The sequence below is a fragment of the Canis lupus genome, chromosome 1 (genome assembly GCF_048164855.1).
Source record: "Canis lupus baileyi chromosome 1, mCanLup2.hap1, whole genome shotgun sequence".
NCBI classification, from domain to species: Eukaryota; Metazoa; Chordata; class Mammalia; order Carnivora; family Canidae; genus Canis; species Canis lupus.
The window spans coordinates 104060138-104085553 of record NC_132838.1 but is presented as its reverse complement, the minus strand read 5'-3'; the positions used below and the strand labels follow the sequence as shown (position 1 = coordinate 104085553).

The window sequence follows — 25416 nt, the reverse complement described above, 5'->3', positions numbered from 1 at the left end:
TCTGTGTCTCTCATGAACAAAATAAATTTAAAAAAAAAAGAAAAAAGAAAACTACAAATGCACAAGAAGAAAACATAGGCAAAAGGCAAATTCCTGTATTTACTGGAGGTAGGTGAAGTTTCTAAGTATGACTCAACAGGCCACAAAAACTTAAAAAGGAAGGAAATTGTGACACATATTATAACAGGGATGAATCCTGTGGAAAGGCTCAGTGGTATAAGCCATTCACAAAAGAACAAGGACTTTATGATTCTACTTCTGCGTGGTACCTAGAGTCGTCATCCATGGAGGCAAAGTAGAATGGTGGGCACCAGGGGCTGGGCTGGGGAAGGAGAAATGGGGGTTGCTTTTTAATGCATAGGTTTAGTTTTGCAAGATTAAAAGAGGTTTGAAAGCAGGCTGCCTAACGATGTGAAGTACTTAACACACTGAACTGTACACTTAGAAGTGGTTTAAGATGGGGGGGTGCCTGTCTGGCTCAGTCTGTAGAGCATCCAATTCCTGATCTCAAGGTCATAAGTTGGAGCCCCACAGCAGGTGTAAAGATGATGTTTTAAAAATTAATTTAAAAAATAAAATAAATAAAAATTAATTTTAAAAATGGCTAAGAACTTTGCGCAGTGGCAATATCGTAGCCAATGAGGTTTATCTGAGGCGCGATTATTGCTAATTAAAAATGGCTAAAAATAAAAAATAAAAATGGCTAAGATGGTTTTATATATTTTACCATAATTAATAAGTAAATTTTTTAAATTTTTGCATGCCTTGGAATGTAAACAAAGTGCCAGCTCGCAATCTGGTAGAAAATGCTGGCAATACACACTATAGACAAAGTGTAATATACTTGATAGAGGAGGAGCCCTCTTAGGAAGGAACACAGTCTGAAGTCTGACAGGCCTCTCCCAACAACCTTCTGTGACAGGGTTCATTACATCCCCACGTTACAGAGAAGAAAACCAACTCAGAGAATCAGTGGCAAAAGCCAATTTTATTTGCAAATGTGCTACCCTGATATGCAGACAGTTTCTTCTTATAGGAAAATAAGTATGACAGATTGGATCTAAAGGGCTCTGATTGGCCCGTCTGGGTGGCTCAGCGGTTGAGTGTTTGCCTTTGGCTCATCAAGTGACCCCAGAGGCCTAGATCAAGTCCCATATCAGGTTCCCTGCATGGGGCCTGCTTCTCCTCTTGCTTTGTCTCTGCCTCTCTCTCTCTGTCTCTCTCATGAATAAATAAATAAAATATTTAGAAAATAAAAAATAAAGGGTTCTGATTTCAGCAGTGTTTTCCCTACTATGAAAAATAGAAAAATGACTGTCTCTAACCTATAACCTTAGACATGGAAGCATACCTGTAGCAAAACAGGAGTGAGAGAAGAAAAGGTGGAGAGATCCCCCTGGAAATTCTGGTACGACCCAAAACCATATTTTTATTTTATTTTATTTTTTGAGTTGGAAAGCATGAGCAGGAGTGAGGGACAGAGACAGAGGGAGAATCAGACTCTGCAGCTGAGCAGGGAGCCCCACATGAGGCTCAATCCCAGGACCCAGGGATCATGATCTGAGCCAAAGGCAGATGCTTAACCAACTAAACCACCCAGGTGTCCCTAAAACCGTAACTTTCGAAATCTACGGGCTTAACCATCTGGTAGCTCTTTGGAATTTCAGCTTGGTCCTGTGCTATAAGGATCATTAGCCTTAGGGAGGCAGAGCAACTAGGACCGGACCAGTTAGTGGGTACTCTGGCTCCAGCTAGCTGTCAGATGGGGAGAGGTATTGATAAAGACAAGTAAACGTGTTAGAACTCTCCTCCTCTTCCAGACACCCATAGGCTTCCATGACCTGGCTTATGTCATAAGGCACAGTGGACAAAGCAGGCACTGTGGCCACCAGCTTGTCTAGCTCAGGGTCACATTGTTGAGAAGCCCCATCTGGGTTTCCAGGGCCTGCCTCTGGGGGGTGGGAAAGTCTGGGGAGAATGGGCCTGCTGTTGACAAGGTGTCTGTGTTCTAGGGCTCTCTTCCTCTTGGCCGCAGGGGCCAGGGCTGGAAGCCCTGCTTCTTGTTCTTTCTGGATGCTCTTTCTCCATTTAACTCGACGGTTCTTAAACCAGACCTGTGGAGTGAAGAGGGGAGATTAGGGGGCGGGGGTGTGAGCCCATAAAGTGAAAAGGACCTGGGATGGCGGCCATTCATCTTCCTTGAGAACCAGGCTTCCTTGGGGAGGCAAAGAGGCTTCTGTCTATTGTACCCGAGGCAGGGAAGGAGCTGTTTCTCACCCATGGCCAGGGGTTCCAGGAAACTGAAGGTGGCCAGGATAGAAAAAGAAGAAAGGGATGAGGTAGGGCCTGGACCCCAGAGCAGGAGTGGGGAGGTCTCGGCCAAATGCCATGAGCTCTCTGTAGGATAAAGGGTCAGGGCTCCATAGGACAGAATAGAGTATGGAGTCTGGCCAAGGAGGTCCTTGAGAAGTTATCTTTGGTAGCCTCTCTGATGGATCCAGATGGGATCTGAAATGGCCTCGGTATGATTCTAGCCAGAGGCCTCTGGCTGGCCTAGTGCCCTCACTGCCCGGGAATGAGCTTCAGCAACCAATGGCGTGTCCAACTCTAAAGGATGGTCCTTCTTGTCTTTGGGGTTTTGTATAAAAGACATGGTTTAGGGCAGCCCCGGTGGCGCAGCAGTTTAGCACCGCCTGCAGCCCACGGTGTGATCCTGGAGACCCTGGATCGAGTCCCATGTCGGGCTTCCTGCATGGGGCCTGCATCTTCCTCTGCCTGTGTCTCTGCCTCTCTCTCTCGCTCTGTATCTCTCATGAGTAAATAAAATAAAATCTTAAAAAAAAAAAAAAAGACATGGTTTAAGACAAGTGCTCCACATGCAGAAGATTTCCATCTTGACAACTTAGTGGGCTTGAAACCCTGGGGAAGTTACCATGCCATTATGTGCCTTGGTTTATCTACTGTGTAAAATGAGAGTCTAGCACAAGCATCAGGTTATTGACACTTTATGCTCCATTAAGGCGGATTAGTCATGATTATTTGGTCATGAGGCAAAGGGAAGGGTGAGGGAGAAGGATCTGGGGAGCACAGGACAAGCTTGGCACACCCCCAGGGAGTCTGACCTGTACTACGGTGTATTGTAAATGGATTTTTGATGCCAGCAACTCCTGGGTGACATAATCCGGAAACTGAGTCAGATTAAATAGAGCTTCCAGCTCTGCCTTCTGATAGGAGGTGAATGAAGTACGCTCCCGGCTTCTCTTCTTTGGTTTGGCTGAGGAGAGGGGGACACATGGTTAGCCTGAACCCGCCATCTCTCCATACCTGAGTCCCAGGGGCCCTCTCTCTGTCACGCTGGCACTTTGTCTTCCGCTCAGCTCTGACTCGTACTACCTAGAAAATCTGTTCTAAGCAAGCAGAGACCATTTTCTTCAGCACTGTGTCTACCTTCTCCCACTGCTGAAAACTGATGTCCCTTCCACAGTTTGTTCTTCATTTTTGACTCAAGGAAACCATGTGCCTCTGGGTGTCATTCTATCCCCCACTTAATCTGGGATGCCAACAGTCCCAGCTAGGAACTGGAATCGTTACCAGTCTCCTAGATCATTGAGTCCACACAGAAGGAAGTGCGATTTGGTAATCAGGAGAAGAGCTCTTTGTTCTAAGAGAATGTACATTTACCAAATTCAGCCAAACAGTATGACTCTGAGGCTTTATTAACCTCAAAAGAAAAACAGAGGTGCTCAGGTGACTCAGTTAAGCATCTGCCTTCAGCTTAAGTCATGATCTCAGGGTTCTGGGATCGAGCCCCATGTTGGGCTCCTTGCTCAGCAGAGAGCCTGCTTCTCCCTCTCCCCCTGTTTGTGCACATGCACATACTCACTCTCTTTCTCACTGTCAAATAAGTAAATAAAATCTTGTTTTTTTAAGATTTAATTTTTTTAGTCATGAGAGACACAGAGAGAGAGAGGCAGAGACACAGACAGAGGGAGAAGCAGGCTCCATGCAGGGAGCCCGACACGGGACTCAATCCTGGGACTCCAGGATCACATCCTGGGCCGAAGGCAGGCACTAAACCAGTGAACCACCCAGGGATCCCCCAATAAATAAAATCTTAATACAGTTCCACCCAAAATATTACATGGGGAGATAAAATGGGTAAGGTCTACTAATGTTTAAGGAATGATAATTCCATGATATAATAAACTATTCCAGATGGAAAAAAAGTGATAGCTTCCCAACCAATGCTGAGAACCCATTACCTTTGAGTGATAGGCTCAAGTCAACTTATTATTTTTTTAATTATTTTTTATTATTTTTTATTTTTTTTATTTTTATTTTTTTTTAATTTTTTTTAAATTTTTATTTTTTTATGATAGTCACAGAGAGAGAGAGAGGGGCAGAGACATAGACAGAGGGAGAAGCAGGCTCCATGCACCGGGAGCCTGACGTGGGATTCGATCTCGGGTCTCCAGGATCGCGCCCTGGGCCAAAGGCAGGCGCTAAACCGCTGCGCCACCCAGGGATCCCTCAAGTCAACTTATACTGGCTTGCAATTATTAAATTTTCACGTGCTTTGCAAATCTCAGTGCATTGGGCAGCCTACAATCCACTACTTTGGGAGTGTTTCCATCACTGTAATTGGCAAACAATAGGAATTAGGGCCCTTTGTGTCCACCCCCACCTTACCTGCTTGTTGGTCCGCCATTTCTGCTTGGGTTGTATGGAATCTTTCCTTAGTCCTGCTGTTGTCCTCTTATGTTCCCTGAGTGGGAATACAAAGGATATAAATCCCACCTTGTTCTGCATCTCCCCAGATCTCCCCCCCCCCCCCCCCCGCCCTTTCTGAAAGGCCACGCCCCAGCATCTACCTTCCATCCACTCAATAAAAGCTTCCAGAGCCCTGGCCCCATAAAGAATACTAGAGTACAGTGTAGCCCCAGCCAATGGCCACATTAGTAGTGCCCCAGTACAGTAGAGAACAGTATTTACTAAGAGTAGAGTATTTACTAATACATGTATAAATGAAAGGCCAGTTTGGCTGGATTTCCTCATGATGCTAGCACAAGATGAGATGGTTTTACAGGAGTAACTCTAGAGACGTTTTTGGTTGTTATAACTGAGTGGGGAGAAAGAGAAATCCTACAAATGTAGAAGGCAGAAGCCAGAGATGCTACTAAGCATGCAGAGGACTATCCCCTACAACAGAAGATTATCCAACCCCCAATGCACTAATACCTGAGCTGGGAAACTCTCATCTAATCTGATATTTGTGCTAATATTTGATTTTGAAGTATTTCAAAAATATCTCTGAATCTATTGTTAAGTCCTGCCTTATTGTTAGCAATTACCTTGTTCTGTCATTGAGGACATATATATATTTAATACAAAACCAGTCTTAGGCTGCTAATGTGCCCCTTAACAGTTATTAGGTTAAAAAAAAAAACAGTTATTAGGTTAAATGTTATATTGTAACTTTTGTTAATCATCACTGGCCTGAAGCAAAATTTTATTGAATTTACTTTGTATTCAAAATGTGTCTGCCCATAATCTTTTTCATATGTTTAAAAATTTGATATCCAGGTAACCTCAAGCTCATGAGGTTTGGCCTGATTTTTCTCTTTTTTGAGTCAATGATACTATCTAGCCATCATGAGGATTAGGAAAGGGGTAGATAGGTTGAGGGGAGGCTTTGTTGTACTGTGTGGCCTCAATTATTCTTAAAAATGCAAGGTTTGAGTTCAGTTAAGAACTTGGAAGGACTGACAGCCTACAGCCCATTGGCCAAAGTTTACATTCTTCTTCTTCTTTTTTTTATTCATGAGAGATACAGAGAGAGAGGCAGAGACGCAGGCAGAGGGAGAAGCAGGTTCCATGCAGGGAGCCCAATGTGGGACTTGATCCCAGGTCTCCAGGATGACACCCTGGGCCCAAGGCAGACGTTCAACGGCTGAGCCACCCAGGGATCCCCCAAAAGTTTACATTCTGTAGATAGTCCTGGTCCATAAAATGGAAAATACTACCTGCCTCCTTATAGAGAAAGTTTGTTGACACCCTGGTCATTCATTATAGGTCAGTCAATGTGGTCATTGGTATTTTTCCTCCTTTTGTGTGTGTGGTCATTAATATTTTTTATAGAAAGTTGTCTAATTTTTCTATTTTTTGCATGCAGCCAAAGGAGATCTCTTTTTATTTCTAATATGTTTTTTGGTGCCTTTTTCTATGCTCTTATTCAGTAACTGTAGATCTTTGTCTTTTTCTTTTCAGTGTGAGCATTCTCACATTTAAAACACTTTTAAAATAAGCATCACTATGTTTTAAAAGTTTCCAAAATTAATCCATAAAGGTAATATAAATTAAAAATATATAAACTTAAATTTAATGTTAGCTATGGTATTAGTAATGCTAAACACAGTGAATCATTACCTGTGAGTTGTTAAAATGCCTTTAAACAGGAGGGCAAAAATAAATAAATAAATAAATAAATAAATAAATAAATAAACAAACAAACAAACAAACAAACAGGAGGGCAGTATCTTACCAGCACATTAGAAACCATGATTCTCAGACTTGTGTGATCCACACCTGATACTGTGTTGGCCGTTACGTTCTTCAGTGGGCAGTAAAATGCTAGGATTTCCAGAATTAAGTTCCCGAGTCTTTTCAATAGATCTTAACTTCTTTTCATGCTTAGTGTTGAACACATTGCTCTTCTCAAATGAATGAGGCAAAAAGTGCATCTGCTTTAGAGATCCCCTTTGCACAGGTTCATTGGACTGAAGCAGTCTCTGGCAGGTGACCTTGCATGACTAAGGAATCTGTTTCAGAGGCTGTGAGAACCCCTTTAAGGCAATGATAGTTTCTCTTCATGTCCCTTTTTTACTACTTATGATCTGGCTCAGTCAAGCTATTGTTTGTTTTACTTTTTTTTTTTTTTTTTTTTTACTTTTTTTATGTAAGCTCTACACCCAACATGGAGCTTGAACTCAACCCCAAGATCAAGAGTTGCATGCCCTACCAACTGAACCAGCCCGTTTTTTTCTTAAGGCATCTTCGTGCCTTTTAGCAAAATCTTCAAAGCAGGTTCATAGTTTTGTTTTGTTTTTTTAAGATTCCACCTATCTATTTTAGAGAGAGAGAGCACAATCGAGGTGAGCAGCAGAGGGAGAAGGAGAAGCAAGACTCCCTCCCCACGGGCAGGGAACCCAATGCAGGGCTCATGCATGACCTGAGCTGAAGACAACTGTGTAACAGACAGAGCCACTCAGGTACTCCAGATTCATAGTGTATTATGAAGTCTGAAGAGTTTGGGGTCACTGGCTAGTTCAGATAGAAAACACCTAGGTAACTTCCAAAGGCCTGCTGATTTCCTGTGGTACGTACAGATCCCTAGAGTGCCTTTGGTGTCTGCTGGAACCCAAAGGGTTGCAAATGCCAACCGCTGGATCTTCTGCATATTTTCAACACAAGCTTCAGTTGGGTTTAGGTGATCTCTTTGTGAGTGACGCTGACTCTTGTCTTAACATAAGCGAAGGCTGAATTGTTCATGAAACTCCCCATGGCCATGACCATCTGAACTGAAGGGTATGCAGTACATGAGATAGCAAAGATCATAATCTTGGGATCCCTGGGTGGCTCAGAGGTTCAGCGCCTGCTTTGGGCTCAGGGCGTGATCCTGGAGTCTCGGGATCGAATCCCACGTCGGGCTCCCTGCATGGAGCCTGCTTCTCCCTCTGCCTATGTCTCTGCCTCTCTCTCTCTATGTGTGTGACTATCACTAAATAAATAAATAAATAAATAAATAAATAAATAAATAAATAATAAAATAAAATAAAAATCATAACCTTGGTCAAGGGATCCCTGGGTGGCGCAGCGGTTTAGCGCCTGCCTTCAGCTCAGGGCGTGATCCTGGAGACCCGGGATCGACTCCCACGTCGGGCTCCCGGTGCATGGAGCCTGCATATCCCTCTGCCTGTGTCTCTACCTCTCTCTCTCTGTGTATGTGTCTCTCATGAATAAATAAATAAAATCTTAAAAAAAAAAAAGAAAATTAAGCAAACAAAAGGATGGTTAACTTCAGAGAAAACAATAATGTTGTGCTCTCAAAATGAAAGTAATCATAGGGTGCAAAGTTCCTTAGCAGTGATTAAAGTTTGCATAGGTAGACAATAAATGTTAATCCAGACAAATTATACTCCCAGGAGGACAGAGAGGAAATGTGAGTGCAGGTGGGGGGAGATTCATTAAGGTTTGGGAAGAAGGCATGAGAAATCAATAGAAAATGAAGAAATAGAAATAGAAGCATACTACAGAGAAACTAAAAAGTTGTAAGGATTTGCTTTATAATAAAAAATGAGGGGATCCCTGGGTGGCGCAGCGGTTTGGCGCCTGCCTTTGGCCCAGGGCGCGATCCTGGAGACCCGGGATCGAATCCCATGTCGGGCTCCCGGTGCATGGAGCCTGCTTCTCCCTCTGCCTATGTCTCTGCCTCTCTCTCTCTCTCTGTGACTATCATAAATAAATAAAAATTTTTTAAAAATGGGATAAATGTTGGTGGGAAACTGCACACTTTCATAATAATGATGTGGTTTTCATAATAGTGATAATTATACTTAATGATGCTGGTTCTATATTATAATGCATTTAACTTGATGAAAGGAGAAATTCATTTATTTTTTAAAATATGTTATTTATTTATTTATTCATGAGAGACACGAGAGAGAGAGAAAGAGGCAGAGACATAGGCAGAGGGAGAAGCAGGCTCCATGTAGGAAGCCGGATGTGGAACTCGATCCCAGGACTCTGGGATCATGCCCTGAGCCAAAGGCAAATGCTCAACCGCTGAGCCACCCAGCCATCCAGAAAGGAGAAATTTAATCGTAGAAATCCACTGCTCATATCTCTTTGCATGTATACATAATACAAATATACATTTGGTGGACATGAGATTCACTTGTTTATATAATGATATTATTTAATTTTTTATACATTGACTATGTCTAAAGGGGCTAGTTTTATTTGCCTATCACAAAGTAAGGACCAAAATCTTTTGTGGCTACATGTCACCCACTGAGTTCTGTTCACTGCCAAGTCCTCCCCCTGCTCTTTAAAAATATGCATGTACCTTCTGTACTCCCTGCCAGCTCCCGCCCCTGTATTGATGCACATGTGTAGAAGAGCATGTTCACAGTAATAAAACATCTGTTTGTAGTAACAAAACATCAGAAGCACCTGGCTGGCTCACTCAGTGGAGCATGCAACTGTTAATCTCTGGATTGTTGGTTCAAGCCATGTTGGGGGTAGGGCTTACTTAAAAAAAAAAAAAAAAAAAAAAAGGAAAAGAAAGAAACTACTCTAAGTGCTTACCTCTAAGAAGTGTTTCTAAAATATGGCACATTCATTCTAAGGTGCTCTAGGCTGCCGAAGAATGAAGAAAGCTCAACTGGATTTTCTGGTGAAAAAGAAAAGAAAAAAAATTCAAATCAACAACACAAATATTCTTTTTACATAGAAAAACAAGACATTGTAAATGTTCAGAGAAAGATCTGGCAAATTCTTCTGTGCCACGTTACCTTAAAAGAAATATCTTTTAAAAAGTGTCTATATGAGTTTCAAGAAGTAATTTTGAATTTATTTAAGTACGTTTCCATTCTTGAATGCCACTATATATTCATGTTTCCTTTAAACTATTAAATATATATATATAAGTTTGAATGGAAAGGAAGCCTTTTTTTTTTATTTTTATTCTTTAGATCTTAATTTAAAATGGGAATAGAAGGGGGCACCTGGATGGCTCAGCCAGAAGAACATACAACTCTTGATCTCAAGGTCATGAGTTTAAGCCCCACATTGGGTGTGGTGATAACTTAAAAAACTTAAAAAAAGAAGTGAAAGTAGAATCCCTATCTCAAGGATGCTTATTCCTTACAGAAGATTCCAGTGAATAAATATAAAGAGAATGAGGGAAATACAAATCACCATAGGAATGATTTTTGTGAACAAGATTCATCAATAAATATTACACTCAATGAGCAAATGTTTGAGGAGAAGCAAGATGTTCACAGTCTCACAGCATATCCTCTAACAAATGTTTTTCATTGAAAAGGAAAAGTAGGGGGGATCCCTGGGTGGCTCAGCGGTTTAGCGCCCTGCCTTTGGCCCAGGGTGTGATCCTGGAGTTCCAGGATTGAGTCCCACATTGGGCTTCCTCCTGCATGGAGCCTGCTTCTCCCTCTGCCTGTGTCTCTGCCTCTCTCTCTCTCTGTATCTCTCATGAATAAATAAATATAGTCTTAAAAAAAAATATAGTCTTTTTTATAGTCTAAAAAAAAAAAGAAGAAAGAAAGAAAAGTAGTAATGATCAGTGGAAAAGCTCAGTAGCCACCACCTTAGCCAAGAGATCACCAGTAGTAAGATTTATCAACATCACATACCCTTGGCGATTATGCCCTGAAAAGGACGCACACCATTTCTGTGCCTTCTTACCAAGAAAGGAGAATGACATTATTGGGAAAACTGTCAAATTAAAAGAAAGTCTGTACCTTAGTTAATAGTATTGATCCAAAAAAAAAAAAAAAATAGTATTGATCCAGTGTGAAATTTCTAGTTTGATAATTGTACTATATTTATAAAAGATAGTGGGGCACGTGGCTAGCTCAGTTGCTAATCATGTGACTCTTGATATCAAGGATATGAGTCTGAGCCCCACTCTGGGTGTAGAGATTACGTAAAAATAAAATCTTAGGGCAGGTGGCTCAGTGGTTTAGCACCACCTTTGGCCCAGGGTGTGGTCCTGGAGACCCAGGATCGAGTCCCATGTGGGGTTTCCTGCATGGAGCCTGCTTCTTCCTCTGCCCGTGTCTCTGCCTCTTTCTCTGTGTCTCTCATGAATAAATAAATAAAATCTTTTAAAATAAAAATAAATAAAATCTTAGGGACACCTGGGTGGCTCAGTGGTTGAGCATCTGCTTTTGGCTCAGGGCATGATCCCAGGGGCCTGGGAGCGAGCCCCCCATTGGGCTCCTTGCAGGGAGCCTGCTTCTCCCTCTGCCTATGTCTCTGCCTCCCTCTCTGTGTCTCTCATGAATAAATAAATAAAATCTCGAAAAAATAAAATAAAATCTTTTTAAAAATTTAAAAATTAGGGATCCCTGGGTGGCGCAGCGGTTTGGCGCCTGCCTTTGGCCCAGGGCGCGATCCTGGAGACCCGGGATCGAATCCCACGTCGGGCTCCCGGTGCATGGAGCCTGCTTCTCCCTCTGCCTGTGTCTCTGCCTCTCTCTCTCTCACTGTGTGCCTATCATAAATAAATAAAAAAAATTAAAAAAAAATAAAAATAAAAATAAAAATTTAAAAATTAAAAGATCATAATATCAGGAAGAGCTGAAAGAGGAGTCTACAACAAGTCTGATACTATTTTTGCAACTGTTGAATAATCTAAAATCCTCAAACAAAAATTTTTAACAAAGCAAACTTAAGTACAAATTTTATCATGCTCTACATCTTGTTTAGCAACTAATATTCTTCTTAAAAATAAATCTGGAGCACCAGACTTTAAGAGCCACATCTACTCCACAATAGAAATATGCCATGAAAAAAAAAGAAATATGCCATGATATAAGTTACCAAAACTCTACACATGGACATTTAGGTTATTGCCACAAATCTGCTTACATGGATCCTCATGTGAACTTAAATTTATGTGACTCTTTGTAAATATGAGCATGTATTTCTCAAAAGTAGATTGCTAAGAATTGCTTGGGAATTAAAAATATAAAGACCTGCTCCCCCTGCCAAAAAAAGACCCACCTATCATACTGTTGGTAGACATTTGGAACTCTGCACCTATTATGGAAAACAGTATGCAGGTTCCTCAAAAATGAAAATCATGAAAATCATAGAAACAGAAACTAGAAGATTGGTTGCCAAGAGTTGGGGGAAGGAAGGAGTTCATGTGTAATGGGTATAGAATCAGTTTTAAGAGATAAAAGTTCTGGAGATCTGCTGCACAACCATGTGAATGAGCTGAACACCAGTGAGCTGTACACTTAAAAGTGGTTAAGATGGCAATTTAAAGTTGTGTGTTTTTCACCACACTAAAAAAAAAAGGCTCTGGACCTTGACCAGTTGAAGTTCCATTTCTGGAATGGACCAGAACGCGAAGGTCAACTTATTTTAGCTTCTCTGTGACTCCTCAGCAAAATGGAAACAATTGTTAAACCTCACAGGGTTCTTGTGAAGATTAAATAAATTGACATAATAAGAATAAGAATAGTGCCCTGTGCATTTGGAGGGCTCTGTAAGCAACAGGTGTTGTGATTACTGGCAGAAAAGATAAGAATCTATACATTTTAAATAGATAAAGATGAAGGGATAAGCAAAGACAAAAATACCCAATGTCTTGTATACAAAGGTGAGAGTTTGTTATTGCCCTGAGCCATGAGAAAGGCTAGCCGGGTAGAAAGGTAGCTAAATCTACTTAAAGATAAAATCTTTCATTCTGCACTCAAACATGCCACTCACACAATCTCAATGTAATGTTAAAGGATTATGAGATAAGTTTTCTTTTTTTTAAGGAATTTCTATGCCCAATGTGGGACTTGAACTCACAACCTTGAGATCAAGAGTCACATACTTGACTAACTGAACCAGCCAGGTGCCCCAAGAAAAGGATTTTTAACTGGACTTCATCAAAATTAACAACTCCTCTTCGAAATACACTTTAAAACAATTTTATTTGAGAGAGTGCAAAAGCTGGGGGAGGGGCAGAGGGAGAAGGGGAAGCGGACTTCCCACTGAGCAGGGAGCCTGATGCCGGGATTGATCCCAGGACCCTGAGATCATGACCTGAGCCAAAAGCAGATACTTAACTGTGCCACCCATGCACCCCTTCAAAATACACTCTCAAAATAATGAAAAGGAAACCCATAAAACCAGATAACAATGTTTACAAATCACATTTCTGATAAAAGACTTAAACCTGGGATATAGGAAAGAATTCCCCTAATTCAATAATAGGAAAGCAAATAACCCAATTGCAAAAATGGACAAACGATATACGCAGACAATATCAAGATACACAGAGGCACCTGGGTGGCTTAGTGGTTAAGCATCTGCCTTCCACTCAAGACATGGTCCTGGGGTCCTGGGATTGAGTCCCGCATCAGGGTCCCTGCAGGGAGCCTGCTTCTCCCTCTGCCTTGTCTCTGCCTGTCTATCTCTCATGACTAAAGAAAATCTTTAAAAAACAAACAATGGAAATGTATCCATATGCTATTACATGAACAAAATGGGATTGGCCTCTTCATCTCCCAACGTAGAAATTTTCTTCCAGGTCCTATTTATCATTCACAGAAAATAGATGCCTATTCTTTCTCTGATACTCAGTCCACCCCTTGGAAAGCAAAACCTTCTCCTAAACCTTCTTGCCCTCCCCACACCGTCCCTACCTCCCACTTAGTCTCAGCTCAGCCCAGTTCGTGCATTTTATCCTAACACTGTGACCCAAGGGTTCTAAATACCCGAGCTGGGGGGGGGGGGGGGTCTCAGGGCTGAAAAATTGCTTGTTTTGGGGAACCTTCCTGTTCATTGTCCCCTGAGTCAGGGGAAGGAGAGGAAGCAAGGGTGAGAACCCCTGGCATAGCCCCCCATCTTCCTAGAATTAGGGACAGAAGGCCCCCTAGGAAACAGGTCCAGACTTCAATTCCTACACTGTGGTTTATATATTTTTCAGATCACTTAAGTGACAGCCGGCCAGGCTAGTCATAGCAGGTCTAGCAAAGCCCCAACCACCAGCGATCCCCCAGCCTCATGCCCTGGCAGGGCCACAGGGCCGCAAGCACCTCGACCCACCTTACCCAGAAAGCCTCCCAGGGCCCTGGACTCCGCCCCTCTGGCTCCGAGTGCCTGTCCCAAATGCTGGTTCAGCATCCCTTAAATAATGAGACACACCCTTTATTCTTCTCTCTCCCAACCAGATCTCTGACCCTTCCCTGTGCAAATCCTCTCACGGTGAGAAATGAATAGAAATTGCAAGAAACTTTTGTTTGTATTAGGAAGTTTTGGAAGAGCACAACTGAATGCCGAGATAGAAGAAGACCTGGAGCTTCTGGATAGGCTGGGAGTATCTCCAGGGCTTGGGAGCTGGGCTGGACCCTTCCGGAGCCACATGGGGCAAAGCCGAAGGACGTTGAGGTGGACACATACATCAGCAAGTGCAAAAAGCCAGGCACAGGACACCTGGGTGGCTCAGTGGTTGAGCATCTGCCTTTGGCTCAGGTCATGATCCTGGGGTCCTGGGATCAAGTCCCGCAGGGAGCCTGCTTCTCCCTCTGCCTGTGTCTCTGCCTCTCTCAATGAATAAATAAATAAAATCTTAAAAAAAAAAAAAAAAAAACAGGCACAAAAGACTGCATGTCGCATGATTCCATCTCCATGAGATGTCCAAAAGAGGCAAATCTGAGGAGACAGAGTTGGTGGGTGGTTGTCTGGGGTTACAGAGTGGCCGCAGGGGTCACGAGCATAAACGAGCTAGAGGTGATGAAAAAAGTACTTCATGTTGATAGTTGCACAACTGGATTTGCTAAAAATCTGAATTGTGCACTTGGGGTGAGTGAATTTTGGGGTCCACCAGGCATACATTAATACAGCCGCTAAAAGTAGAAAAGGGGTATCTAAGAAATACAAGCTAAACTTTTTAAGTATGATTTTTTTTTTAACCTAATATTTTGGCCAAAAAAATTGTTTTGAGGCACGCCTGGGTGGGTCAGTCGGTAAGCATCTGTTTTCTGCTCCGGTCATGATCTCAGGGTCTGGGATTGAGTCCTGTGTGCGTCTGGCTTCCTGCTCAGTGGGGGAGTCTCTTTCTCCCTCTGCCTCTCCCTCCAGCTCATACTCTGTCTCTCAAATAAAAATCTTTTATTTAATTTTTTAAAGGTTTATTTGAGAGAGAGAGAGAACAAGTGGGAGGAGGAGCAGCAGAGGCAGAGGGAGAAGCAGGCTCGCCGCTGAGCAGGGAGACCGAATGGGGCTGGATCCCACGATGTGGGATCATGACCCGGGCTGAAGGCAGATGCCCAGCCAACTGAGCCACCCGGGTGCCCCCCAAATCTTTTAAATTAAAAAAAAATTTGTTTTGAATATTAGTAAGTCACTGTTGCAATGATGGAAGGAATGGATACCCATAACCTACTGAAAGATTTCCTTGAGTGCCTGGCTCGGAAATGTGGGGGCTCCAGGTTCAAATGCTACTGTGTCAGTCCTTGGTACCACTAAGTTCTTAATCTGTCCAATCGGCTTCCTGCTCTGTAAAGCAGGAACCGTAGGTACCCCCATAGCACACATACTCTCATACATGTTTGATGCTTTTTGTTTTTATTTCTGAAACAATTTCAGCAATTTTATTTCAACAATTTTCAGACTTGTGAGATGTGATCGGCATACAAAAGGCTGTGCAGGGGCAGCCCGGGTGGCTTCGTGGTACAGCGCCACCTTCAGCCCAGGGCCTGATCCTGGAGACTCAGGATCGAGTCCCACGTTGGGCTCCCTGCATGGAGCCTGCTTCTCCCTCTGCCTCTCTCTCTCTCTTTCTCTCTCTCTCATGAATAAAAAAATAAAATCTTAAAAAAAAAAAAACAGGCTGTGCATATTTGGCATGTACAGCTTGATGAATTCAGGAACAATTTAAGCCATCAACGTCTTCTCCTCCCTGCATTTATCATACATGTGTATGATCACAGCATTGGACAGAAAAGGTACTGCTGTAGTGGGTTTTTCAGAACCTGTTCTAGAAGCCCTCCCCTGGCACCAGCATCTCCCGCTGCCCCTCAAAACCCCATTCCCCTCTGCTTCCAGGGGTGTGGCGACTACCTCCTGGAGATTCCTGACACAGTGGGCTCATGTGGCCTCTTCCTTCTGCATCTGGCTCATCTCACTGAGTAGTGTCCTCTGGGTTCATCCTTCATCCATGCTGTGGGGAGTGGAGGGATATCCTTATTTTTTAAGGCTGAATGATCGCCCTGTTTCCTTTCATAGGGAGCATACACCACATTTAAGACATAAGGAGACAGTGGCGCTCTGAGGTTCAGCCCTAACCTGCCAGAGCTCAAGAAAAAGAGAGAGGTCAGAGAGCCAAAGAGGAGGCAAGAGGTGCTGGGGACTTCATCTCGGGGCCTTCTCAGATGGGGTGGAGGATTTCTGGACTCTCAATTCCAACTTTCCCACCCAAAAAGGTATGTGAACTTGAGAGGATTACCTCCAGCCTCTGAGCTACAGGAATAAACAAACACCAGCCAAATAAGGAGAGGCAAAGGTGGTGTCTTCAGAGCTTACTGTGACAAAGGAGCCAGCTGCTGTCACTTGTGTCTTAGAGGCCAAGGAGGGGCAAAGCTTTGGGGGCAGGGGGTTGGAAACAAGCCTCAGGCTGTTGGCACAGAGCCTGGAGGCAGGCTAGCCTGGAGGCAGACATCCTGTGTAATCTGCTGGGGATCCAATTTGGCTCTCTCTGGGTCAGCCTAAATTGGAAGCCAGGACAAATGTTAGGGAAACTCTCAGTTGTTTAACTCCTGGTCATTCCTGGCTGACTGCTGGAGGGGTTATTGTCTGGCTTCCTGGGCTGGTCGCTGAAAGTAGCGGGTTGGTCTCCTGGGCTACTCACTGTAGATCACGGGTCAGAGTTGTGTTCTATAATATGGCCTGGCCACTATCCGTTTGTACATCTACAAAGACACTAGACATAGCCTTGTTCTTACATGTGTCATAGATAATGTTACCCATCTCTGGACGGGATCCGCAAGAGGCGGGCACTTTATACTAGGATGGTGATTCCTGCCTCAGGGCCTTGGCACTTAAACCATTCCCTCCACCTGGAGAGCTCTTTCCTCAAATGTTGCCATGGCTTATTCCTTTTCCTCAGCCTCACCTCAGCTAGAATATCGCTTCTTCAGAAAGGATTCTCTAGTCACTCCATACAGCATGGTGATTATCATTAGCAACACTGTATTCTATGCTTGCACATTGCTAAGAGGGTAGATCTTAAATCTCCTCACCACCAAAAATAAGTAAGTAACTCTGCGAGGTGAGAGATGTGTCAACTAATCTTATTGTGGTCATGAATTCTTAGCACATAGGACATCAGATCATCACCTTACACATTAGACATATACCGTGTTAAGTGTCAGTTGTATCTCAGCAAAACTGGAGAAACATACCTATATATACACGTGTGTGTGTGTGTGTGTGTGTGTGTATAAATATTTCCTTCCAAGAAGTTCCACATGCCCCTTTGTGGTCAGTGCTGTCACCTGCCTAGAGTCCCTAGCCATTTCTGTTTCCCGGATTTTGTATAATGAACTAAGTCTTGAAAGGGGGACCACGCTTGGGAGAGAATAAAGTGATGGAGTTGGTGAGGAAAGGAGCCAAGTCAGATGAAGAAATCTGGGACAAATCCCCAAACAGGGGACTTTTAGGCAGAGATCTGAAGGGTAGGTTGGAGTTTGCCAAATTAAAAGAGAAGCAGGGATGGCGGTTGGGGAGGATCGATGGGAGCCTTCTCAGCCCAGAGACCAGCACATGCAGGGCCTAGAGAAGCCGAGGACTTACTGGGACCTGACTTTCATTAAATATAATCATGCCTTTGTCCTGAGAGCCTGGGAGCCTTTGAACCACTGTTGAAATTTTTTAAAATTTTTTGAAGATTTTATTTATTTATTTGAGAGAGAGAGAGAGAGAGAGAGAGCACAAGCAGGGTGAGGGGTAGAGGGAAAAGCAGACTCTCCCCTGAGCAGGGAGCCCCATGCAGGAGGATCATGATGCAAGCCAAAGGCATACACTCAACCAACAGAGCCATCAAGGCACCCCACAGCTGTTGGATTTTGTTCAGTTTCCTAAGATTTTAATATCACCCGTGCTTTTGAAAAGGTAAACCATGCATGAAAGGATGAAAAAATAAGAACTAAAAGGTAAATCATTCCACCCCCCGAGTATAGACTCAACAAAAACTTGAAAACAGGTACTCAGAGCAAATATGAAACATAACATGTACACCCATGTTCGTAGCAGCCCAGAGGTGGAAATGGCCCAGATGCTCATCGGCAGGTGTGTGGCTGAATGGGATGTGGTCCATCCATACAGTGGGATACATAAGAGGAGCTGGAGCTCAGAAGTGGTTATTGCAAGTACCAGAGATCGGGGGGCCTCACATGGAGGGGTGGTACTTCCTGCTGTAAGATTCAGGAAAGTGCTGTCACCACTGAGTCTTAGTGACAGAGGAAAGCCTCCTTGGTCACAGTGTTCAGGGCACCAGGACTTCCAGGTAACTCAACACTCCTGCATGCATGGATACCTCCATTTTCCCAGATGTTTATCCTCCAGGATTTCCTGCCCTGGACGTTCTCAAATTCAAGACAGCAAAAATCTGAAAGGTTTGCTACAACAAACTGCTGGTCCCACCCACAGAATTGTCTGGTACAGTAGGTCTGGGTTGGATCCTGAAATGCGAATGTCTTCCTCATGGCTGCTGAACCCCACTATCAGTATAAACATCCAGACTGCATATTCGGATGGCTGGCTCTGCTAGCACCCAGATTTTCCAGGGGGTTCTACAGACAAAAGAACAGACTAGAGGATGGCGTAGAAATAATCCTCCAATACCTATGAGTTTGTAAATTGAAAGCAAGCTCAGGAAGATCCCTGTTGGTCAGGCATGAGATCTCTTTTGGAAAGAGCATCCTTGGGAAACCTGGATCAATTGTTTAAGTGTCTGCTTTAGGTTCCGGTCATGATTCTGGAGTCCCAGGATTGAGCTCCAGGTCATGTCAGGCTCCCTGCTCAGCAGGGAGTCTGCTTCTCCTTCTCCCTCTGCGCCCCCCCCCCCACTTGTGTTCTCTCTCCCAAATAAATAAAATGTGTTCTCTCAAATAAATAAAATGTGTTTTTTTAAAAAAAGGAAAGAAATTTATTAAACCTAATTTAAGGGCAGTTCTGGTGGCTCAGTGGTTTAGCGCCGCTTTCAGCCCGGGGTGTGATCCTGGAGACCCGAGATCGAGTCCGGCTTCGGGCTCCTTGCATGGACCCTTCTTCTCCCTCTGCTTGTGTCTCTGCCTCTCTCTTTCTTTCTGTGTCTCTCATGAATAAATAAATAAAATCTTTAACAAAAAAAAAAAAAAAAACTATTTTAACCCTGAAATCCCTGAAAAACATTTTCACATTTGAAATTTTTTTTTTCAAAATAGAGAGGAGATAAGATACTAGTATATAATTTTAAAATTGTAAATGTTTTACGTTTGCTTACTTAGATAGGATCACCTCAAGCATTCAACTCCAGCTGTGATTTCAAGCTGTGCAGTGCTTTCTGTGTTTCTAAAAGCTAAGCACCCCCAGGGACACTTGGGTGGCTCACCCAGGGCTGAGCCACTTGAGTGAGTGGAGCTTACTCCACTTGATCCTGGAGTCCCACATTGGATTCCCTGCATGGAGCCTGCTTCTCCTCTGTCTCTGCCTCTCTCTCTGTGTGTCTCTCATGAATAAATAAATAAAATCTTAAAAAAAAAAAAAAAAAAGGGTAAGCACCTCCAAGGCTTGAACTTTGCAGTCTGAGGTGAGCAGTCCAGGGAGCTGGGTTGCAGTCCTAGAGGGCTGCCTGGAGACTGGATCCCTGGGTCTGTGTACCCCTTGATCTTGGTCAATGACCTTAATCCCTCCACCTGGACTTCTGTTACATACCCATCCTCAGTGAGCAAACTGACTAAGAATCCCCAACACGGAACATCTTCAGTGCTATGTTAATTCCCACCTATTTGGCTTTTCCAAATTTACTGATCTCTAATGTAATTTCTTTGTGGTTGGAGAACATGCTTTTATATTTCTCTTGTTTTCAGTGTGTTGGATCAATGGCCCAGCATGGGCTCCGTGCCGGAGAATGTTCCCGTGTGTACTCGAACCTATATTCTTTTTTAAAAAAATATTATAACCTTTTTTTCTAAGATTTTATTTATTCATGAGAGACACAGGCAGACACAGGCAGAGGAAGAAGCAGGCTCCCTATGGGGAGCCCGATGCAGGACTTGATCCTGGAACCCCGGGATCATGACCTGAGCAGAAGGCAGATGCTCAACCACTGATCCACCCAGGTGCCCCTCGAACCTATATTCTTAACCATCCCAGACTCCATTCTGAGTGCTCCCACCTGGAGACTACAAATTATATACCACGTCATCACTAAGCCCTGTTTCCAACCCGCTCCTGTGAAATGCAGCCTAGTTCTTAGACACAAACCATGTGACATTGCTGTTTCTGGAACTAAAAATAAGCAGGGTTTTTCCTTCAGGAAGATCATGGAATTCTGGAGTCCCGCTTCCCACAGCAGCTTTGAGGACCTGTTGACAGAGAAAGCTGAAATATTCCCTTTGCGGGCTCCGTCAGTGAAGCATCTCCCTTTGGCTCAGGTCATGATCTCAGGGTCCTGGGATCCAGTACTGCATTGGGCTTCCTGCTCAACGGGGAGTCTGCTTCTCCCTCCCCTCCTCCCCCTGCTTGTACTCTCTCTCTGCCAAATAAATAAATAAAGTCTTTAAAAAATAAAATACAAAATCTTGGGGAAAAAAAAAGAATCCAATTGACAAGAGACAGATTAACGGGAGAAAATGAAATTTAATAGTGTACTTATAGGGAATCTACACACACACGGAAATCCCAAAGACAGGCAAGATGAGGTGTATATGTCACCCTGATCTAAGGAGAAGAGGTAGAAGTTGGGGATTTCAGAGGGAAGGAATGCACCTCACAGAGCAATAAGAAAAACACATGTTTGCTAATTAGAGGTTTGCCTGCCATACAAATGGATCACTCAGATAAAATTTATCTCTAGAAAAAAAAAAAAAACCCTTATTTGGAGAAAGACCTCCAATTTAGATTCTTCTGTGTGGTTAAGGGAGGGACAAATATTTTTCCTGAGGCTGCAGGGCCTCAAGTGCCTTCAGCTCAGCATAACCCACAGGCCAAACTGGCACATTCATGTAGGACTGGGGTATGTCCCAAATCCCTTTTGTTCCAAGCTGGACAACACCCAGACCCCAGCAGCAAAAAGGCCCGGTCGTGCTGCAACCTTCAAGCGGGAAGCATTTTCTGTTTATTTTCTGTTCTCTCTTTTTTCTTTTTTTAATATTTATTTGACAGAGAGAGCATAAGCAGGGGAAGTGGCAGGCAGAGGGAGAGGGAGAAGCAGAGGGAGGAGAAGCAGACTCCTGCTGAGCAGGGAGCCACATGCAGCTTGATCCCAGGACTCAGATCATGACCTGAGCTGAAAGCAGCCACTTAACTGATTGAGCCACCCAGGCGCCCCTGCACACATTTTCTCAATGAAACACACTGCTTGGGTAATACAGTCGGCAAATTCTGAGTTTCATTTCAAAGCCTTGGGTGCTGGCTGTACTTATGTTCGCTCCGTGTCTTTCACAGCATCCTAATGATGTAGATGCAGCCAAGAGCCTCTTTATGGACCTCGAGCGTGGTCCCGGGGCCAGCCTGCTCCACACTGGCCTCAGGCTTGTTAGGAATACAAATCTCCAGACTCCACCAGAGAACAGTACTTTTACCAAGCCCTCCTGGGGATACTGACCCAGCCTGTGGAATCTGGGGAAGCAGAGGTCACAGTGAAGGGAACAGGATGTGCCACCCCAAATCGTGCCACTCTGGCATATTGATCACTTCTAATTCAAGGTACTGAAGAAACTACAAGGACAGTCTGACCTTCCTTTGCCCCCTGAAAGCATCAGGTGGGCCCTCCACATGAAGGGTCCCCTCCCTGTAGCAGGAGGGAAGGCATCCTTATCACCGGAGTGAGAATTCAGAGCCAGGAAAGCTGGAAGAACCTTATTACTTCTGCATTGTGTTACTCCCTTGCCAAGCCCCTTTGTCTCATCACTTCTTCCCAAAATCCCCATTAGAAAAGCAGCCTGCATCAGCCACTTCTCTGAGTCTCCTATTTGTATGGGGCCCACGTACCTACAAAATTATGTTTATTTTTCTCCTGTTAATCTGTCTTCTGTCAATTTCTTATTCGACCTAGAAGGAATGAAGGGGGAAAGATTTTCAGCTCCTACAAACAGGAATGAAGGGCGGTCTGCAACAGATCAACACCCAGACCTGGGATCCCTGGGTGGCTCAGTGGTTGAGCGGCTGGCTTGGGCCCAGGGTGAGATCCCGGAGTTCCGGGATCGAGTCCCATGTCAGGCTTTCTGCATGGAGCCTGCTTCTCCCACTGCCTGTGTCTCTGCCTCTCTCTGTGTCACCCATAAATAAATAAATAAAATATTAAAAAAAAAAACACACCTAGATCTGCAGAGGGAGGAGTCAGGAAAGTAAAACCTGGCTGGAGAGTCAGGCATCAGAAGCAAACATGTAAATGAACTGAGTGTAAATGACTTAGTTGGGGGGAGGGGCCTGGGCGGCTCCGTGGTTGAGCATCTGCCTTTGGCTCAGGTCATGATCCTGGGGTCCTGGGATTGAGTCCTGCATCAGGCTCCTGCTCAGCGGCTCAGCGGGAAGTCTGCTTCTCCTTCTCCCTCTGCTCCTCCCTCCTGCTCATTCTCTCTCTCTCTCTCTCTCTCTCAAATGAATACAATCTTTAAAAAAAACGACTCAGTTGGGGACCTGAGAAGGACATCCCACGGTGCACGGTCCAGGCAGTAAACTGGTGGCACACCTGGGGCTTAGAGAGGCAGAGCCCTTTGTCCTAAAGGGAAATCATGAGCTCTCAAGAGGTGGAAGGGATTTCGTGACGGGACCGAGAGCCAGAACTGGAGTGCCAGGCCCAGTGTCTTGGGCAGGTTTGTCTCCCCACTCCAGCCTGCACAGCCTCCTTACCAGCCAGCCCCTCACTGTGTTTTCGAGCTGTTTGGGGCAAGGCTTTCTGCACAGTGTCTTCTCCGCCTCGCTGTGGCTTCCACATGGTTCCTGATTGCCCGAGTCAGATGAAGAGTCCATGGAGAGCTGGGCTCACTGGGACTCTGACGTCCCCACCTGAGCTGTGGTGGACAGGAAAGACTCCACAGGGTTCAGAATGATTCTCAGGAAGAGAGAAGCCAGCCAAGAAGGGAAAAAAAAAAGAATCAACAGGTTTGGTTTATCCTTCTGCTCTTTATGGTTCTGGTTATTTTTCATAGTCTCCATGGAGAACAGATTCACCATAACATACACCATTTTAAGAGTATTCAATTCCGTGGGTATTTTAGTATACTCAGGAGGTCCTGTGATAACACTGCTCTCTAATTCTGGAATGCTTTCATCCCCCCAAACAGAAACCCATACCCATGGGGATCCCTGGGTGGCTCAACGGTTTAGCGCCTGCCTTCGGCCCAGGGTGTGACCCTGGAGACCCCGGATCGAGTCCCACATCCGGCTCCCTGCATGGAGCCTGCTTCTCCTTCTCCCTCTGCCTGTGTCTCTGTTTCTCTCTGTATCTCTCGTGAATAAATAAATAAAATCTTTAAAAAAAAAAATACCCATCAGCGGCCACTGTCCATTCCCCCTTGCCCCCAGCCCTGGGCAACCACTGGTCTGCTCTAGGTCAGTATAGATTCACTTCTTCTGGACATTTCATAGAAGTGAAATCCATACCACAATATGTGGCATTTTGTGTCTGGCTTGTTTCATCTGGCATAATGTGATTTCATTTGCTTTAGTTTGTCTGTTAATGAGACTCATAATTGGGGAGTGACCCCAGGCACATGGAGTGGAATAAACTCCCCTGCCTCCAGGAGGTTGAGGGGTATAGGCAGACCCTGATGATGGGAAAGCCAGACCTGGGATGGTCATGAGGGTGGAAACCCCATTCTGGTCACTGGGATCAGTGAAGTGTCGCCCTCCATGGGGTGTGGGGATGGGAAGTGGAAGGTAGCAAATGACCCAGGCTTGGATGATGCGGGCATTGCCCTCCTGCACAGTGTGTAGTGAGGAGGTGGGGAGGAGGGCTGCAGGATGTCTGTCAAGAGGCAATTTGTGGTTTGTGGTTTGCTCTGAACTGAATGGGTGTTTATCCTGGAAGAGCAAGCCACCTGGATTCCCCATCTGTCCTCCTGGACGTCTCTCCCCATCCATGGCTGCAGAACCTGGTGACAAAAACTTCTGGCCAAGACCTAGCCCAGAATTTCTCCAGCCCATCCATCTTTCTCACTCAGATTCCCACTCTCACAGGACAACCTTGTAGGGTTCTAAAGAGTGATGGAGACCCTGCTGGCCCCATCCCATAGCTGGGATCTTGCATCCCTCGTTTCTGCTCAAGGCACAAACCATCTGGAGAGATGCCTCACTGCCTTCCTGAAGGGAGCTTCCAGGATAGAGTGCCAGCTGGAGAAAGTAAATTACTGGGTGCCTGGTAAGATTTGAAATTCAGATAAACAACATTTTAGTATAAATATGTCCCATATATATGGCATGCATGGGACATACACGGAAAAAGGATTTGTCGTTGAGGTGTGGAAATTATCTGAGATGTGTTTCTGACTACAAGATGATTCCTCAATCACTTGAAATCCAAATGTAACTGGGCATCTCGTATTTTCTGAGCCTTGTTCACTGCCTGGTGGTACGCAGGTGCCCTTTTCTGGCAGAACCGCTCCCCGCCTTCGTTGATGTGGCCAGATGGTGCTTGTCATTCAGTCTCTAGTGAACTGATTGACGGAAGTGTTTTTGAACAATACGCCTAGCCAAACACTGTCCCCACTGTTTGGATGGCAGACTCAAAACTCTTTTAACAGCTGTCCTCGGGATCCCTGGGTGGCGCAGCGGTTTGGCGCCTGCCTTTGGCCCAGGGCGCGATCCTGGAGACCCGGGATCGAATCCCACATCGGGCTCCCGGTGCATGGAGCCTGCTTCTCCCTCTGCCTGTGTCTCTGCGTCTCTCTCTCTCTCTGTGACTATCATAAATAAATAAAAATTAAGGGATCCCTGGGTGGCGCAGTGGTTTGGCGCCTGCCTTTGGCCCAGGGCGCGATCCTGGAGACCCGGGATCGAATCCCACGTCGGGCTCCCGGTGCATGGAGCCTGCTTCTCCCTCTGCCTGTGTCTCTGCCTCTCTCTCTCTGTGTGACTATCATAAATAAATAAAAATTAAAAAAAAAAAAAAAAACCAATTGACCATATATGCATGGGTCTATTTCTAAAAAAAAAAAAAATAAATAAATAAATAAATAAATAAATAAATAAAAATTAAAAAAAAAAAAAAAAAAAAAAACAGCTGTCCTCAAGAACCTTGCTGTCCCAGCAGGATACACCATCAAAATAGAGATGGTGAGCACTACAATAAAGCCTTCATTGAGAAGTAACATTGCCTTCTTTTTTGATGCTTTTCCACCAGCCAGACCATCCTGAGACCAGATCCCCTTTGTTACTGTGTGTCCAGGGGAGCCTGAGCCCTCTGAC

At 44.5% G+C, this 25416-nt stretch overlaps 1 protein-coding gene and 1 pseudogene across 1 annotated transcript; one reads left to right on the top strand and one right to left on the bottom strand.

Annotated features, from left to right (window-relative positions):
* Positions 1-609: 609 nt before the first annotated feature.
* On the top strand, positions 610-742 carry LOC140609064 (U4 spliceosomal RNA; annotated as a pseudogene).
* Positions 743-1621: 879 nt separating this feature from the next.
* Positions 1622-4708, bottom strand: LOC140607579 (arginine-fifty homeobox-like). The gene is made up of 3 exons (XM_072782248.1): positions 4690-4708; positions 3123-3274; positions 1622-2114 (listed from the first exon to the last, which is right to left on the bottom strand). The coding sequence occupies exons 1-3, from the start codon at positions 4706-4708 to the stop codon at positions 1752-1754; spliced, it is 534 nt and encodes a 177-aa protein (XP_072638349.1). The 3' UTR covers positions 1622-1751.
* Positions 4709-25416: the final 20708 nt, after the last annotated feature.